Here is an 18,524-nt window from a genome sequence, read left to right as displayed (position 1 = left end):
GGGGTTACGAGCCGAGCCTCAGGCAGCGCTGGGCCTGGCCAATGAGTATTCATTCCACCTCTCCACCCTGTAAGCTCTTCTACTGTGCATGTGCTGCTTCCTGGGCACACCTGGAAGTGGTCTTAGCGCAGCTTCATTACAGCAGCGGCCATCTTTGAGAGTGTACCCAGGAAGCGTCACATACGCAGTAGAAGCGCTTACATATCGGAGGGAATAAATACTCATTAGCCGGCCCATAACCCTGCCTGTGCCACTTGTGCCTCATTAGTATATTTAGGAAAAAGAGGATAACGAGCGAACGCAGGGACGGATCCGGGCATGGTAGTCCTCATTTTAATCAGCATCACCCGCACTACCAGCCAGTACCACTGGTTAGTGTGGGTGACTTTGCTGACAGTTCCCCTTTTAAGCCTCACCAGCTGCGCAGCACAAAAATATATATATATTATAAAATATATGTGTGTGTGTATGTAATAGATATCGTAATAAGAAGGGAAGGGCTCACCAACTAACAGGCCCGGTAGGTTACACCTCGTAGTAATAGCGCTCAAGTCCTCACCCTGCAATTACATTAGAAGCTGCCGAATGTTATACGTTACATTACACATCTCATCTCGCTCCTCTTGCTGTTGCAAAACTACAACTCACAGCATGCCCGGACAGCCAACGGCTGTCCTGGCATGCTGGGAGTTGTAGCTTTGCAACAGCTGGAGACACCCTGGTTGGGAAACACTGCTATCAAGAGTTATGATCTGTTAGGATTTCAGTGCTGAGACCCCCCCACCGATCTCTAGATAAGTCAGAAGTACGTGGAGGTGTACTTCACTCCCTGACTCCCTTCTGGGTCCATCCTGTTACTTCACTCCCTGACTCCCTTCTGGGTCCATCCTGTTACTTCACTCCCTGACTCCCTTCTGGGTCCGTCCTGTTACTTCACTCCCTGACTCCCTTCTGGGTCCGTCTTGTTACTTCACTCCCTGACTCCCTTCCGGGTCCGTCTTGTTACTTCACTCCCTGACTCCCTTCTGGGTCCATCCTGTTACTTCACTCCCTGACTCCCTTCTGGGTCCGTCCTGTTACTTCACTCCCTGACTCCCTTCTGGGTCCGTCTTGTTACTTCACTCCCTGACTCCCTTCCGGGTCCGTCTTGTTACTTCACTCCCTGACTCCCTTCTGGGTCCGTCCTGTTACCTCACTCCCTGACTCCCTTCTGGGTCCGTCTTGTTACTTCACTCCCTGACTCCCTTCTGGGTCCGTCTTGTTACTTCACTCCCTGACTCCCTTCCGGGTCCGTCTTGTTACTTCACTCCCTGACTCCCTTCTGGGTCCGTCTTGTTACTTCACTCCCTGACTCCCTTCTGGGTCCGTCCTGTTACTTCACTCCCTGACTCCCTTCTGGGTCTGTCTTGTTACTTCACTCCCTGACTCCCTTCTGGGTCCGTCCTGTTACTTCACTCCCTGACTCCCTTCTGGGTCCGTCCTGTTACCTCACTCCCTGACTCCCTTCTGGGTCCGTCCTGTTACCTCACTCCCTGACTCCCTTCTGGGTCCGTCCTGTTACTTCACTCCCTGACTCCCTTTTGGGTCCGTCCTGTTACCTCACTCCCTGACTCCCTTTTGGGTCCGTCCTGTTACCTCACTCCCTGACTCCCTTCTGGGTCCGTCCTGTTACCTCACTCCCTGACTCCCTTTTGGGTCCGTCCTGTTACCTCACTCCCTGACTCCCTTTTGGGTCCGTCCTGTTACCTCACTCCCTGACTCCCTTCTGGGTCCGTCTTGTTACTTCACTCCCTGACTCCCTTCTGGGTCCGTCTTGTTACTTCACTCCCTGACTCCCTTCTGGGTCCGTCTTGTTACTTCACTCCCTGACTCCCTTCTGGGTCTGTCTTGTTACCTCACTCCCTGACTCCCTTCTGGGTCTGTCTTGTTACCTGACTCCCTTCTGGGTCTGTCTTGTTACCTGACTCCCTTCTGGGTCTGTCTTGTTACCTGACTCCCTTCCGGGTCCGTCCTGTTACCTCACTCCCTGACTCCCTTCCGGGTCCGTCTTGTTACCTCACTCCCTGACTCCCTTCCGGGTCCGTCTTGTTACTTCACTCCCTGACTCCCTTCTCCTGATGGCTCCATAGACTTACATTGTGTCATGTGAAAGGTTTTGTGCAGAATTATGAGCGCAGCTCTTTAGGCTGTAAACTAATTTTATTTTGAATGTTTTTGTAGGAATTATCTCTGCAACCCAAAGATGACATTGTGGACCGAACCAAGATGGAGGACACTCTAAAGAGACGTTTCTTTTACGATCAGGCCTTTGCTATATACGGAGGTAACTTTTAGCCTAGAAGGCCGGCTGTAGGCTGCGTATTGTCGAGGTGGGATACAATTTGTAACAAGTCCTCAGCTGTGTTAAAGGGGTACTCCGTCCCTGTCCCCAAAGGATAGGGGTTAAAGGAGATCTGCAGTGTTAGACACTTATCCCCTGTCTACAGGGGGCAGGAGGCATACCGGGTACAGCATGACGCCGCGGCCAGCACCCCCTCCGTATCTCTATGGGAGAGGTAGAGAGGCAGCATTTGTGTGTTCCCGCCTCTCCCATAGAGCTGGAGGTGTGTCGTTGACCTCAGTTAGGACGACAGGCGCAATTCGCCGTGCAGAGCCACGACAATGCCGGGTCCATGTACTGGAGATTGCGGGGGTCCCATCGGTCAGACCCCCTGCGATCGGACACTTATCCCCTATACTCAGTACTCCTTTAAGATGCCTGATTGCGGTGGTTCCGGACCAGAAGCCTGGCGTTCTGAACACTTATATTTAGAGCGCCGTGTTCGGGCAGCCGTGGTCAGCGCACAATTTTTTATTTTTTTTTTAAAGCGACAGTGCTCCAAAAACTAAATCTGTATAGTCCGGAGGAAAGAAAGGACATGATGTTAGGCTTTATATATGTTAAAGTATACCTGTCGCTTTAAAAAAAAAACAAAGCAGAAACCTTTTGACATGTCCGGAGACCTGAGACCCGCCGCTATGTGGGTGAAGTGCTCAGAAGTGGGGGCCTTACTACCCGGCTGTCACTTAAAGGGGTACTCCAGTGGAAAATATTTTTCTTTCATATCAACTGGTTTCAGAAAGTTATGCAGATTTGTAAATTACTTCTATATATAAATGTTAACGCTTCCAGTACTTATCAGCTGCTCTATGCTCTACAGGAAGTACTTTTCTTTTTTTATTTTTTTCTGTCTGACCACAGTGCTCTCTGCTGCCACCTCTGTCTGTCTCAGGAACTGTCCAGAGCAGGATAGATTTGCTATGCGGATTTGTTTCTGCTCTGGACAGAGGTGGCAGCAGGGAGAACTGTGGTCAGACTGGAAAGAACTACACAACTTCCTGTAGAACATACAGTGTGTAGTTCTTTCCATTCTGACCACAGTGCTCTCTGCTGACACCTCTGTCCATGTCAGGAACTGTCCAGAGTAGGAGCAAATCCCCATAGCAAACCTCTCCTGCTCTGGACAGTTCCTGACATGGACAGAGGTGTCAGCAGAGAGCACTGTGGTCAGACAGAAATGAAATACACAACTTCCTGTAGAGCATACAGCAGCTGATAAGTACTGGAAGCTGATAAGTACTGTAATTTACAAATCTTTATAACTTTCTGGAGCCAGTTGATATGAAAAAAAATTGTTCACCACTGGAGTACCCCTTTAAGAGTGACCCCCCCCCAAGTCTATCAAGTTAAATGGGTTATCCTGGAAAAAAACGTTTTTTATATATCAACTGGCCCCAGAAAGTTAAACAGATTTGTAAATTATTTCTATTAAAAAAATCTTAATTCTTTCAGTACTTATGAGCTGCTGAAGTTGAGTTGTTCTGTTATGTCTAGGTGCTCTCTGATGACGCGTGTTTCGGGAACTGTCCAGAGTAGAAGCAAATCCCCATAGCAAACCTCTTCTACTCTGTGCAGTTCCCGAGACAAGCAGAGATGTCAGCAGAGAGCACTGTTGCCAGACAGAAAAGAACAACTCAACTTCAGCAGCTGATAATTATTGAAAGGATTAAGATTTTTTAATAGAAGTAATTTACAAATCTGTTTAACTTTCTGGAGCCAGTTGATATATAAAAAATCAAATAAAGTTTTTTTTTCCTGGAATACCCCTTTAAAACTTCTGTCAGAGCGGAACGGCTGAAGAGTGCGATCTAATGGGGTCTCACTATGTCTCTGGACTAGTGTTTTCAAAACAGGGTTCCTTCAGCTGTTCCAAAACTTCAACTCTTAGCTTTCCCGGACAGCCGAAGGAAGATTAAAATCTTCCTTAAAATATCAATAAAAAATTTTAAAAAATAAAATAAATTTAAAACAGGAACAGCCAAATCCAGTCATGTGAGAATCGAATTGTGCCAAGCGGATTACGGGATTGTTCACATTTACTTTGGCAAATTATCAAAGAGCCGAACGCCGCGTGAAAACAAACTCCAACCTGATGAGACTGAAGTCACTTTTATTACTTTATAACTCCGGGAATTATTATAGTCTATTATATAGTGCAGCACAGGTTAATATAGACTAATGTAGAAGTACTTGTTCATGCCTTGTGCTTACCTGTTTTAGCTGATGTGGCAGGCATGAAGGTTTTTAGCCACACAGATTGCAATCCCATCACAGAAATGATTTCCTAATAAATCCTCTGGCATTGCAGAGTGAGAGAGAGAGAGAGAGAGAGAGAGAGAGAGAGGGGGGGTGGAGTCTGATCACTGCACCTGGTAATCTAATTAGGGTGCTGGAGGTCACCCAGGTGAACTGATTAGAGTTCACACTGTGCATTTTTAATTGTTTCCCAAACAGGGTGCCTCCAGCTGTTGCAAAACTACAACAACCAGCATGCATGCTGGGAGTTGTAGTTTTGCAACAGCTGGAGGCACCCTGTTTGGGAAACATTGCTGTATACAGCAAATCTACCTCTAGTTATCTCGCTTGCATGCCCTCCTGGCATCTAAAATCACTACCCCTAAATCCTTCTCTCCTGAAGTCTTCACTAACACAGAATTGACAATACCATGCTACATTTTTAAAGGGACAGGAACACTTTTTAAAGGGGTTGTGCGCTGCCCTAATTGTCGGAGCTCCGCTCACAGCGTCCGGAAGTTCATAACTCCGAACGCTGTGTGCGGGCTTCCGTGTTCGCGGCCGCCGGGCGTGACGTCACGCCCGGCCCCCTGGCCCGCCCCCTCGTGACGTCTGGCCCGTCCCCCTTGTGACGTCACGCCCGCCCCCTCGTGACGTCACGCCCGCCCCCTCTACCGAAGTCTATGGGAAGGGGGCGTGACAGCGGTTGCGCCCCCTTCCCATAGACTTTCGTCGAGGGGGCGGGCGAGACGTCGCGAGGGGGCGGGCGAGACGTCGCGAGGGGGCGGGCGAGACGTCGCGAGGGGGCGGGCGAGACGTCGCGAGGGGGCGGGCGAGACGTCGCGAGGGGCCGAACACGTAAGCCCGCACACAGCGTTCGGAGTTATGAAGTTTCGGACGCTGTGAGCGGAGCTCCCAAAGTCAGGGCAGCGCACAACCCCTTTTAAGACTCATCAATGCAGGTGTCAGTACTTTGTTTGCCCTGCATAATCGCGATGTTGTCATTCAGCTTGCGCCGCCCTCTAGTGTCTGTGATCCATAACTGCAGCTTGTTGTCGGCTCCTGAGCCTCCCCGGGTCTGATCCACTTGTTATTACATTTTGTATCTTTCATGTCGGGAATTATCCGGCTCCTTCTGTGTCACTTCATTTACAAGGCTCCCGAGATTACGGGAAATTCCTCCGGACGCTAAGCTTTTTTTAATCACTTTTTATTGGGGGGAAGGAATTTTTCAAATTTTGGAATTTTTTTTCCTTTTCTTTTTCTTTTTCTTATTTTTTATTTAATTTTTTTTACTCTTTTTATGTCCCCATATTTATTACAATCATTTGATTGCTAATACTGTTCAGTATTGGCACTGATTAGAGATGAGCGAACTTACAGTAAATTCGATTCGTCACAAACTTCTCGGCTCGGCAGTTGATGACTTATCCTGCATAAATTAGTTCAGCTTTCCGGTGCTCCGGTGGGCTGGAAAAGGTGGATACATTCCTAGGAAAGAGTCTCCCAGGAATGTATCCACCTTTTCCAGCCCACCGGAGCACCAGAAAGCTGAACTGATTTATGCAGGAAAAGTCATCAACTGCCGAGCCGAGAAGTTCGTGACGAATCGAATTTACTGTAAGTTCGCTCATCTCTAGCACTGATCATTATCAGCGATCTTCTGCTAGATATCAGACCAGAGCAGAAGACCCCGGGAGACGGACGGACGGATGGAGGCAGGTGACGGGACCTCCATCCGTCATTTTGGACAGTCTGATCCCTGCGGCGGCGCTGCCGCAGGCGATTCGATCATCCAATATGACGCCCGCATTGCCGGGATCTATATTCATCATGGCATCTGAGGGGTTAATGGCACACATCAGCGCGATCTCTCATGTCCGCCATTACCGGCAGGTTCTTGGCTGCTGGTAACAGCCGGGACCTGCCGTTCATGATGCGAGCGCTGCTTCAGTGCTTGCGTCATGTACAGCGCGTAAATGTACGCCCTGATGCATTAAAGGGGTACTCCGCTGCTCAGCGTTTAAAAAAAATAATAAAAAATAAACAGTTCCGAACGCTGAAGCCGGCGCCGGGAGCTTGTGACGTCATAGCCCTGCCACATCATGACATCACACCCCGCCCCTCAATGCAAGTCTATGGGAGGGGGCGTGACAGCGGTCACGCCCCCTCCCATAGACTTGCATTGAGGGGGTGTGACAGCATGATGGGGCGGGGCTATAACGTCACGAGCTGCCGGCTCCAGCGTTTGCAACAGTTTGTTCCAAACGCTGAGCAGCGGAGTACCCCTTTAAGTACCAGGGCACCAAGACGTACATTTATGTCCTGCGTCTTTAAGGGGTTAATTACTCCCAGCTGGCAAGACAAGTCTGGAGTTGATGTGCTTCTACTAGTTTTTAAAGGGGTTATCCAGGAAAAAACTTTTTTTTTAAATATATATATATATATATATATATATATATCAACTGGCTCCAGAAAGTTAAACAGATTTGTAAATTACTTCTATTAAAAAATCTTAATCCTTTCAGTACTTATCAGCTGCTGAAGTTGAGTCGTTCTTTTCTGTCTAAGTGCTCTCTGATGACACGTGTCTCGGGAACTGTCCAGAGTAGAAGCAAATCCCCATAGCAAACCTCTTCTACACTGTGCAGTTCCCGAGACAAGCAGAGATGTCAGCAGAGAGCACTGTTGCCAGACAGAAAACAACAACTCCACTTCAGCAGCTGATAATTATTGGAAGGATTAAGATTTTTTTAATTGAAGTAATTTACAAATCTGTTTAACTTTCTGGAGCCAGCTGATGTATAATTTTTATTTTTCCCCCTGAAGTACCCCTTTTAAGATCTCTGCTTGCTGTCAGTGAACTGGACCATTCTTGGGTATATGTATCGGCAGAGAACCTGGGTGGACATAACGGAATTAAGAAGCACTTGGGAAACTTTAAAAGATTTTATGAATTTCATCTACACAATATATTTTTAAATTCCCCGCTGCAGATTTTTATAAAATGAATTAACGTCTCACGTTCGGTTGCGGATTTTCCCCACTGATGAGTCGGTAGCAAAATTGGTTTACAAATGCGGAATAAAAAAATAAGACACAATTCACTGCTTTATAATACAGCTGAAGGTTTGTTACACTAGACAATTTCAAAAGCACAAATAGTCCTGAGTGTTTGTTACAATGTATCAGTCTGGAGTCCAGGATGTTTAGCTCACAGAGCATTGTTTAGACTGGATACAATTGTATCACTTCTCACCTGAGAGCAGGACTAGCTATGTACAATGTATCAGTCTGGAGTCCAGGATGTTTAGCTCACAGAGCATTGTCTAGACTGGATACAATTGTATCACTTCTCAGCTGAGAGCAGGACTAGCTATGTACAATGTATCAGTCTGGAGTCCAGGATGTTTAGCTCACAGAGCATTGTCTAGACTGGATACAATTGTATCACTTCTCAGCTGAGAGCAGGACTAGCTATGTACAATGTATCAGTCTGGAGTCCAGGATGTTTAGCTCACAGAGCATTGTCTAGACTGGATACAATTGTATCACTTCTCAGCTGAGAGCAGGACTAGCTATGTACAATGTATCAGTCTGGGGTCCAGGATGTTTAGCTCACAGAGCATTGTCTAGACTGGATACAATTGTATCACTTCTCAGCTGAGAGCAGGACTAGCTATGTACAATGTATCAGTCTGGAGTCCAGGATGTGCAGCTCACAGAGCATTGTCTAGACTGGATACAATTGTATCACTTCTCAGCTGAGAGCAGGACTAGCTATGTACAATGTATCAGTCTGGAGTCCAGGATGTTTAGCTCACAGAGCATTGTCTAGACTGGATACAATTGTAACAAATCTTCAGCTGTCAGTATTTGATCTGTAAAGGTTTTCTTACAGATATCTTTAAGGGAGTACTCCAGCGCAACATAACTTATCCCCTATCCTTTGTATAAGGGATAAGTTATAGATCGCGTGGGGGCCGAACACTGGGATACATTGTAACATTCCAATATTTACATGAGCAGTGGTCTTCAAACTGTGGCCCTCCAGCTGTTGCAAAACTACAACTCCCAGCATGCCCGGACAGCCGTTGGCTGTCCGGGCATGCTGGGAGTTGTAGTTTTGGAGACCTCTGTATATGGGTATGCTATGTATATCTCTGTCTTGTGCATCGGTGATGTGGTCTAATACATTCTAGAACACATAAAGGGCATATGGTAAAAATTGCGGTAATTTTCAATATTTAGGTTCAATGAATTATGGGAATTTCTGATCCATCATGTGCATACAGCTCTATTGTGTACCGAAAATAAATATTTTTTTAATTTTTATTTTTTACACTATCGACGCCCTGGTATCCAGTCTCTCTCTGCTTCTGATTCGCAGGGGTCAGCGGTCTCTATGACTTCGGACCGGTCGGCTGCGCTTTAAAGAACAACATCATCCAGACGTGGAGGCAGCACTTCATCCAAGAGGAGCAGATCCTGGAGATCGACTGCACTATGCTCACCCCGGAGCCCGTCCTCAAGTAAGAACCCGCTGACACACTTACCCTCCACCCCCCCTCTATACAGATACAAGAGGGGCAACCACAGTCATGTGTGAGAGAAGAGTGTTTAAGGGGGTATTCCTTGAAAAAATAAAAATAAATAAATAAATATATATCTATCTCTCTATCTCTATCTATCTATCTATCTATCTATCATTTTTTTTTTTTTTTTTTTTTTTTTTTTTTATATCAACTGGCTCCAGAAAGTTAAACAGATTGGTAAATTACTTTTATTAAAAAATGTTAATCCTTCCAATAATTATCAGCTGCTGAAGTTGAGTTGTTCTTTCCTGTCTGGTAACAGTGCTCTCTGCTGACATCTCTGCTTGTCTCGGGAATTGCACAGAGTAGAATAGGTTTGCTATGGGGGATTTGCTTCTACTCTGCACAGTTCCCGAGACACGTGTCATCAGAGAGCACTTAGACCGCAAAGAACAACTCAACTTCAGCAGCTCATAAGTATTGAAAGGATTAAGATTTAATAAGTAATTTACAAATCTGTTTAACCCCTTAACGACAATGGACTTAAATGTACGTCATGTTGCCGTGGTACTTAACGCATCATGAACGTACATTTACGCGCCACCATGACCGCAAGCACCGGACTGGTGCTCGTGTCATGCGCGGCAGGTCCCGGCTGCTATCAGCAGCCAGGGACCCGCTGGTAATGGCGGACATGCGCGATCGCGCGGATGTTCGCCATTAACCCCCTCGGATGCCGTGATCAATACAGATCACGGCATCTGCGGTAGTGCGGTACTTTGAATGGATGATTGGCTCGCCCGCAGCGCTGCCGCGGCAATCTGATCATCCAGCATGGATGCCCTCACCTGGCTCCGGCCGTCTACCGGGGTCTTCTGCTCTGGTCTGAGATCGAGCAGACAAGAGGAGAAGATCACCGATAATACTGATCAGTGCTATGTCCTATGCATAACACTGAACAGTATTAGCAATCAAATGAATTGATTGCTATATTAAAGTGTAAAAAAAAAAATCCCCTCCCCAATAAAAAGTAAAACATCCGTTTTTCTCATTTTTATCCCCCCCCCCCAATTTTTTTTTATTAATTCACATATTTGGTATACACTGAAGTATACACTGTATACACTGAACAGTATTAGCAATCAAATGAATTGATTGCTATATTAAAGTGTAAAAAAAAAAACGTAAAATAAAGTTTAAAAAAAAGTGAAAAATCCCCTCCCCCAATAAAAAAGTAAAACATCCGTTTTTCTAATTTTTACCCCCCCCCCCCCCAAAAAAAATTTATTCACATATTTGGTATCGCCACGTGCGTAAAAGTCTGAACTATTAAAATATATTGTTAATTATACCGTATGGTGAATGTTGTAAATGTAAAAAAAAAAAAAAAAAAAAAAGTCAAAAATTGCTGCTTTTGTCAAATTTTATTCCCAAAAAAAATTCATAAAAATGTATAAAAAGTAAAACCTAAGCAAAAGTGGTACTGATAAAAACTACAGATCATGGCGCAAAAAATGAACCCTCATACCGCCCCATATACGGAAAAATGTATAGGTGGTCAAAATAGGGCAATTTCAAACATACTAATTTTGTTAAAATGGTTTTGAATTTTTTTTTTAAGCGGTACAGTTATAGAAAAGCATATAACATGGGGATCATTTTAATCGTATTGACCCGCAGAATAAAGAACACACGTCATTTTTACCGGAAAGTGTACAGCATGAAAACAAAACCTTCCAAAATTTGCTAAATTGCGTTTTTCTTTTCAATTTTCCCACATAAATAAATAATATTTGTTTGGTTGCGCCGTACATTTTATGGTAAAATAAGTGATGGCATTACAAAGTACAATAGGTGACGCAAAAAAACAAGCCCTCATATGGGTCCGTGGATGGAAATATAAGAGAGTTATGATTTTTAGAAGGCGAGGAGGAGAAAACGAAAATGCAAAAATTAAAATTTGGTCTGGTTAAAGGGGTACTCTCCTGCTTAGCATTTGGAACAAACTGTTCCGAACGCTGGAGCTGGTTCCCGGGAGCTCGTGACGTCATAGCCCCACACACCTCATGACGTCAAGCCCCACCCCCTCAATGCAAGTCTATAGGAGGGGGCGTGACTTCCGTCACGCCCCCTCCCATAGACTTGCATTGAGGGGGCGGAGCGTGACGGCATGAGGGGGCAGGGCTATGACTTCACAAGCTCCCAGCTCCAGCGTTTTGGAAGAGTTTGTTCCAAACGCTGATTAGTGGAGTACCCCTTTAAAGTAATCGAAAGCCAACTTGTAATACCTCACACAACCTGAGGACGGGTGGCGGCGTTGTGTGTTTTTTTTATTTTTATAATCCTAGATAAGCTGCTGCTTTTGGCTCTTGCCGTTCTTTTTCAGTCTGTAGTAAGATCCGCTATCCAGAGAACATCTCTACTGCTGTATTGTATAACATTTATATCTGTCTCCTCAGGACGTCCGGACATGTTGAAAAGTTTGCAGATTTCATGGTTAAAGACGTCAAGAACGGAGAGTGCTTTCGGGCCGACCATCTTCTTAAAGGCAAGTAAACCCCCCCCCCCCTCCCTCCACCACCAAACACGCACACTCACCATCCCAAAAAGCAAAAAAGTACATGCTCACCTCCAGGAAGAGGGGTCAGGATCGCATGGAAATCCACAAGTAGAGATGAGCGAACTTACAGTAAATTCGATTCGTCACGAACTTCTCGGCTCGGCAGTTGATGACTTTTCCTGCATAAATTAGTTCAGCTTTCAGGTGCTCCCATGGGCTGGAAAAGGTGGATACAGTCCTGGGAGACTCTTTCCTAGGACTGTATCCACCTTTTCCAGCCCAACGGAGCACCTGAAAGCTGAACTAATTTATGCAGGAAAAGTCATCAACTGCCGAGCCGAGAAGTTCGTGACGAATCGAATTTACTGTAAGTTCGCTCATCTCTATCCACAAGTGCAGAAGTTCAATCCAAAATTAAATAAATAAAAAAATGTAAATAAATCAAATAAATAAATTAAATTAATCATTTTAATCAAATAATTTTAATAAATCATTTTAATCAATAATTTTGATTTAAATAAATCAAATACTTTTAATAAATTTAATAAATAAAAATTAAAAAGTAATCCAGCCTTTCCAAAGTTGGGGGAAAAGTTGTACTTTTTTATTTCTTTGCTAGCTGAGTACCCGGCGTTGCCCGAAATTTTATTTTTATTTTTTTATTTTTTTTTCCTAATCCTTATGGGGGAGGAAAAGCAACAAAGGAGGAAGAACTTGTCCTACTAGGTGGGGCCGAGTTGCGATCTCCTAGTACATGTATATAGAATCATTGAAAATGTAGATGTAGTAGTATCTACCAGAGATGAGTGAATTTACAGTAAATTCGATTCGTCACGAACTTCTCGGCTCAGCAGTTGATAACTTATCCTGCATAAATCAGTTCAGCTTTCAGGTGCTCCGGTGGGCTGGAAAAGGTGGATACAGTCCTAGGAAAGAGTCTCCTAGGACTGTATCCACCTTTTCCAGCCCATGGGAGCACCTGAAAGCTGAACTAATTTATGCAGGAAAAGTCATCAACTGCCGAGCGGAGAAGTTCGTGACGAATCGAATTTACTGTAAATTCACTCATCTCTAGTATCTACCAACCAGGAATTCGCAGATCTCCCAATCTATTATTACCAGAGGATACAGGGGGATTGAATGAAACTTAACTTTTTTTTTTTTTTTTAACTGTATATTAAGAATGAATACACAATAAAGTGAGTATACTGTGGATAATGCCTAGTGAGGCCTTTACCACCATAAAGACGCAAAGAGTGAATAAAGACACACTGTTAAATAAAGTACCAAGTAACATAGTGTATAACAGAGAAAAATTGGCTATCCCAAATAGAGTATAGTCCCCAATTATTGCCCGACGTATTTCGGACACCAGTAAAAGTGACCTCCTCAGGGGCTGGGTGGATGATTATAGCCTATATAAACTGTAAAGTAATCTCTTTCCGAACACTTAAGTCGCACAAAAAGCAAATACAGTGTTCCCTCAACATATGATGGTAATCCGCTCCAAATGGAACAATCGTTTGTTGAAACCATCGCATGTTGAGGGATCCGTGCAATGTAAAGTATAGGACAGTGGTCTTCAACCTGCGGACCTCCAGATGTTGCAAAACTACAACACCCAGCATGCCCGGACAGCCGTTGGCTGTCCGGGCATGCTGGGAGTTGTAGTTTTGCAACATCTGGGAGGTCCGCAGGTTGAAGACCACTGGTATTGGAGGTTGTACTCACCTGTCCCCGCCGCTCCGGACCGTCACCGCTGCCCTGGATGTCACCTTCCATCGCTGTCGCCACGTCCCTGGGTGTCCCCGACACTCCGTCAAGGCCTCTGCTTCCCCGGCATCCTCGCTCTCCGTCGCCGCCATCACGCCGCTCCTATTGGATGACGGGACGGCGTGCGCAGCGACGTGATGATGAGGATGGAGAGCGCCGACGATGCATGGGATCCCGAAGAGGACGCGCCGGAGCCACGAGGACAGGTAAGTGATCGTCAGCTGACCACACGGGGCACCGTAAACGGCTATCTGGGGGCAGCTGAAGCAGACTGCGCTGCCGGATAGCCGTTTATGCGATGGCCCCGACATACAAAAGCATCGTATGTTCATGCTGCCTTCACCATGAGATGGCCTCTGAGAGTGATTGTATGTCGGGGCCATCATAGGTCGGGGGGTCACTGTATAAGGCTGTTGATACAGTAGCAGCCCTGTTATAGATCAGCGTATAGGTACCACTGTGCTCTCTTAGTAGTAGGGCTCAGATATAATAAACAAAAGGAGGCCTTTGACCCTGTCTGAATGGTCCAGTTAGGCATCCTGTTTTGTTCCTGTGCGAACCCGCAGTGGCAGGGAGCCGTGCGATCGTGCCGGCTGCTATGCGTACATGTCCCGCCAGCGGGAAGTGCGCCCCCATCAAAAGTGCGCTATAGGCGGCCTCCTATTTAGCCTATAGGAAAAAACCGGCCCTGCTTCTTCTGGCTCACTTTCCTGATTGGTGGGAGTGTCAGGTTTCAGATTTGTTACTAACTTTTGTTTGAAAATCTTAATCCTTCCAGTACTTATCAGCTGCTGTATGCTCCACAGGAAGTTGTGTAGTTCTTTCCAGTCTGACCACAGTGCTCTCTGCTGCCACCTCTGTTCGTGTCAGGAACTGTCCAGAGCAGGAGAGGTTTGCTATGGGGATTTGCTCCTGCTCTGGACAGTTCCTGACATGGACAGAGGGGTCAGCAGAGAGCACTGTGGTCAGACTGGAAAGAACAACACAACTTCCTATGGAGCATACAGCAGCTGATAAGTACTGGAAGGATTAAGATTTTTAAGTGAAAGTAATTTACAAGTCTGTATAACTTTCTGATACCAGTTAATTTGAAAACTACCCCCCCCCTCCCTCCGGCGTACCCTTTTAAACCACTTCTGTATGGTGTCCTGCTGTCTAACAGCGCCACCTAGTGCTCGTAAAAAAGTGTTTCATTTTTGAATAGTTTGCTTATGTATTTTCCTCTCTCACTTCAGCTCATCTTCAGAAGTTGATGTCTGACAAGAAGTGCACAGCTGAGAAGAAAGCGGAGATGGAAAGCGTCCTGACACAGGTAAAATGTTAACCCCTTCCTTTTCTACTAGCCTATCTTTCCTGTGCAGGTAAATACTGTTCACCTGTTTTAAAAGGGGTTGATCAAGGTTTAGAAAAACAAAGCTGCTTTAGTCTATTAACAGCACCACATCTGGCCCTCAGGTTGTTTGCGGTATTGCAGCTCAGTTTCATTGAAGTGAATGGAGCAGAGTTGTAATACCACACACACTACCTGAAGAGCTGTTTTTGGATGAAAACCGCTGTGTTTTCTAATACTGGATCACCCCTTTAGATGGACGGGCACAGTCTGTGACCGGACCCTCACCTGCCATAACACTGGTGCGTGCCTGTTCTCCTGCTGCCTCTCAGGCCCCGGTTGTGACGGCTTCTTAAAGGGTTACTCCGCTGCTCAGCATTCGGAACAAAATGTTCCGAATGCTAAGAGCCGGCGCAGGGTGCTCGTGATGTCATTGCTCCGCCCCTCATGTCACTCCCCGCCCCCTCAATGCAAGTCTATGTGAGGGGGCGTGTTCCAAATGCTGAGCAGCGGAGTACCCCTTTAATTCTCTTTGCTTTGATTTTTATTACCATCAGACGGGGATGTTTTCCATTGGTTCCGTTCTCTGTATAATAATCCGCCATTGTCTTTTCTCCTTAGATGGACAATTACGGGCAACAAGAACTCGCCGATCTCTTCGTAAAATACAACGTGAAATCTCCCATCACGCTCAACGATCTATCGCCTCCGGTGTCTTTCAATCTCATGTTCCAAACGTCCATCGGCCCCGGTGGCAACATGACAGGGTAGGTTCTGTGGGGAGCGGCATGATGGCCTCCAGCTCCAGAGTTCCTCTTTAGGGTATGTTCACACTGCGGAATCTCCGTTCACGGAATTCCGCGAGCAGAGATTCCGTCTGGCGGCCGCTGCCGAAGAAACTTCGGCTGTAGGACCGCGCGCCACTGCGCCATCACCGTTGGCGGCTTTGCTCGCAGAATTCCGCGCATGTTCGTTCTTTGCGCAGAACAATTTCAGCGCTGGAATTTTTCCGCAGCTTAAATTCCACAGTGTGAACGGGTCTTGTGGAACACCGCTTCACACTGATGATGATGATCACAGTGCGGAATTCCGCAGTGTGAACATACCCTTAAAGGGGTACTCCGCTGCTCAGCGTTTGGAACAATCTGTTCCAAACGCTGGAGCTGGCGCCGGGAGCTCGTGACGTCATAGCCCCGCCCCCTCATGACGTCACACCCCGCTCCCTCAATGCAAGTCTATGGGAGGGGGCGTGACGGATGTCACGCCCCCTCCCATAGACTTGCATTGAGGGGCAGGGCCTGCCGGCATGAGGGGGGCGTGGCTGTTGTCATGAGCTCCCGCCTCCAGCGTTCGGAACAGTTTGTTCCAAACACTGAGCAGCGGAGTACCCCTTTAAGTGTTCAATTCAGCGCGCAAACTGGTGCACCTGCTAACCACGCCCCCTGGAGGCGCTAAATAAGAAAAATGACAATGCGTGCAATGACATAAATAAAAATTGTGCAAAATTCTATCATTTCAGTGTGCAAGAATGAAAATACAATATTTGTAACTAAACTTATTATTATTTTTTTACCCTAAAACAGGTATCTGAGACCAGAAACTGCACAAGGAATCTTCCTCAACTTCAAGCGTCTCTTAGAATTTAATCAGGGAAAACTGCCATTCGCTGCTGCTCAGATAGGGAACTCCTTCAGGAATGAGATCTCCCCCCGCTCCGGACTCATCAGAGTGCGGTAAGTCTACGCGTACAGGAGCGCTGCATTATGGCGGCCAGTGCTTTCCAACCAGGGCGCCTCCAGCTGTTACAAAACTACAACTCCCAGCATGCCCGGACAGCCGAAGGCTGTCCCAGCATGCTTGGAGTTATAGTTTTGCAACAGCTGGAGACGCGCGGTTTTAAAAACACTGACCCAGGTGGCCGACACCAGGCGTGAAGCTCAGGAATGGCGGCACAGTAGATGCTTATACTTACACTAATGGGTTAAATCCGGTGACTTAAAGGGGTACTCCGGTGGAAAACTTTTTTTTTTAAATCAACTGGTGCCAGAAAGTTAAACAGATTTGTAAATGACAAAGGAATATGGATACCGCTCTCACCAGCGCTGGACACCTCTCACACCTGTGCTGCGGACTGCCGGCACCCCTATGATTAAGCCCTGTAAAGGGCGAAACGCGTCAGACATCTTGATCTGTATGTATCCTGCAGTGGAATAAATAAAGACAAGCCTTTTTTACCCCATACTTTTGTGCCGGACGGAGTTCTTTCTAGATTTGTAAATGACTTCTATTAAAAAATGTGTAATCCTTCCAGTACTTATCAGCTGCTGTATGCTCCACAGGAAGTTGTGTAGTTCTTTTTTGTCTGACCACAGTGCTCTCTGCTGACGCCTCTATGTCAGGAACTGTGCAGAGTAGCACCAAATCCCCATAGTAAACCTATCCTGACACGGACAGAGGTGTCAGCAGAGAGCACTGCGGTCAGACTTTGAAGAACTACACAACTTCCTGTGGAGCATACAGCAGCTGATAGGTACTGGAAGGATTAAGATTTGTTTTTTTAATAGAAGTAATTTACAAATCTGTTTAACTTTCTGGCACCAGTTGATTGAAGAAAAAAAAAAAAGTTTTCCAGTGGAGTACCCCTTTAACCTGTGCTGCACTGTATAATAGACTATAATAATTCCCGGAGGGCTCCTTTAATTTCTGTTGAAGTTATAAAATAATAATAGAGACTTCAGTCTCATCAGGTTGGAGTCTCAGCGTTCGGCTCTTTGATAATTTGCCAAAGTAAATGTAAACAATCCCGTAATCCGCTTGGCACAATGTCTATTCTCACGACTGGATTTGGCCGTTCCTGTTTTTAATTAAAAAAAAAAAAAAAATCAATTTTACAACTTTGTTCTTCCATTTCCAAGATCTCTGCTTGCTGTGAACTTTCTTCTTCATAGCCAAAGACCGAACACCAGCCTGGACTTGCTCACAGCGGAGGGTTTGTTACAGTTTTATGCAATTCGGACAATCCGTAAGCGGTTCACGTCCTAAGCTGATGTGTGACTGATACATTGTAAGGCTGCACGCACACCACGTTTTTGTTGTACAGTTTCAAGTTAAAAACCATACAGAACCGTATAGAAAACCGTATGCCTTGACTTAACATGTCAAACGCATTATACCGTTTAGTCTGTTTTGTGTCTTATACGGTTTTGTCCATTTTTTTTTTAATTTTTTTTACCCGCACCAAAAACCTTAGACAAACACGTTCTTTGGTCCGGGTGAAAAACCGTATGTTTATTTATTTTTTATTTTTTTTGGAGTCAATGGGAACCGTAGAGAACCTTATGTGCACACGGTTCCATCCGTTTTTTTTACTTTTATTGAAATTCCAAGAATATAATACTGTACAAAGTCAAAAACCGTATGGTGCAAACCAGATGGAACCCTATGCACATATGGTTCTCTACGGTTCCCATTGACTCCCATGTTAAAAAAGAAAAAAAAAAGTATACGGTTTGAAAAATTTCTGGTTGCATCAGATTTTTTTTAATAAAGTTTCACTTGTTTGATTGAAATTTCAAGAAAAAATTTCAAGAAAATAAACTGTACAAACAAGTGAAACTTTATTCAAAATGGAGTGAAAACTTAAAAACGTATAGGTTTTTTTTTTTTTCCTTAAAAAACGGATGCATCCGGACATCATTTTTCAAACCGTAT

At 45.5% G+C, this 18,524-nt stretch overlaps 1 protein-coding gene across 2 annotated transcripts in view; it reads left to right on the top strand.

Moving 5' to 3' along the window:
- The window catches only part of GARS1 (glycyl-tRNA synthetase 1), a 48,311-nt gene that overhangs the window by 11,672 nt on the left and 18,115 nt on the right, over positions 1-18,524 (top strand). For both annotated transcript variants that reach the window (XM_056518869.1, XM_056518867.1), the window contains exons 3-8: positions 2,221-2,323; positions 9,006-9,147; positions 11,610-11,698; positions 14,719-14,795; positions 15,435-15,580; positions 16,397-16,546. In XM_056518869.1, the coding sequence (XP_056374844.1) occupies positions 2,221-2,323; positions 9,006-9,147; positions 11,610-11,698; positions 14,719-14,795; positions 15,435-15,580; positions 16,397-16,546 (707 nt within the window). The remainder of the gene's footprint in view (positions 1-2,220; positions 2,324-9,005; positions 9,148-11,609; positions 11,699-14,718; positions 14,796-15,434; positions 15,581-16,396; positions 16,547-18,524) is intronic.

Source organism: Hyla sarda, chromosome 5 (genome assembly GCF_029499605.1).
Source record: "Hyla sarda isolate aHylSar1 chromosome 5, aHylSar1.hap1, whole genome shotgun sequence".
In the NCBI taxonomy this organism is placed as follows: Eukaryota; Metazoa; Chordata; class Amphibia; order Anura; family Hylidae; genus Hyla; species Hyla sarda.
The sequence above is the reverse complement of the archived record's forward strand: the minus strand, read 5'-3'. Positions and strand labels throughout refer to the sequence as shown.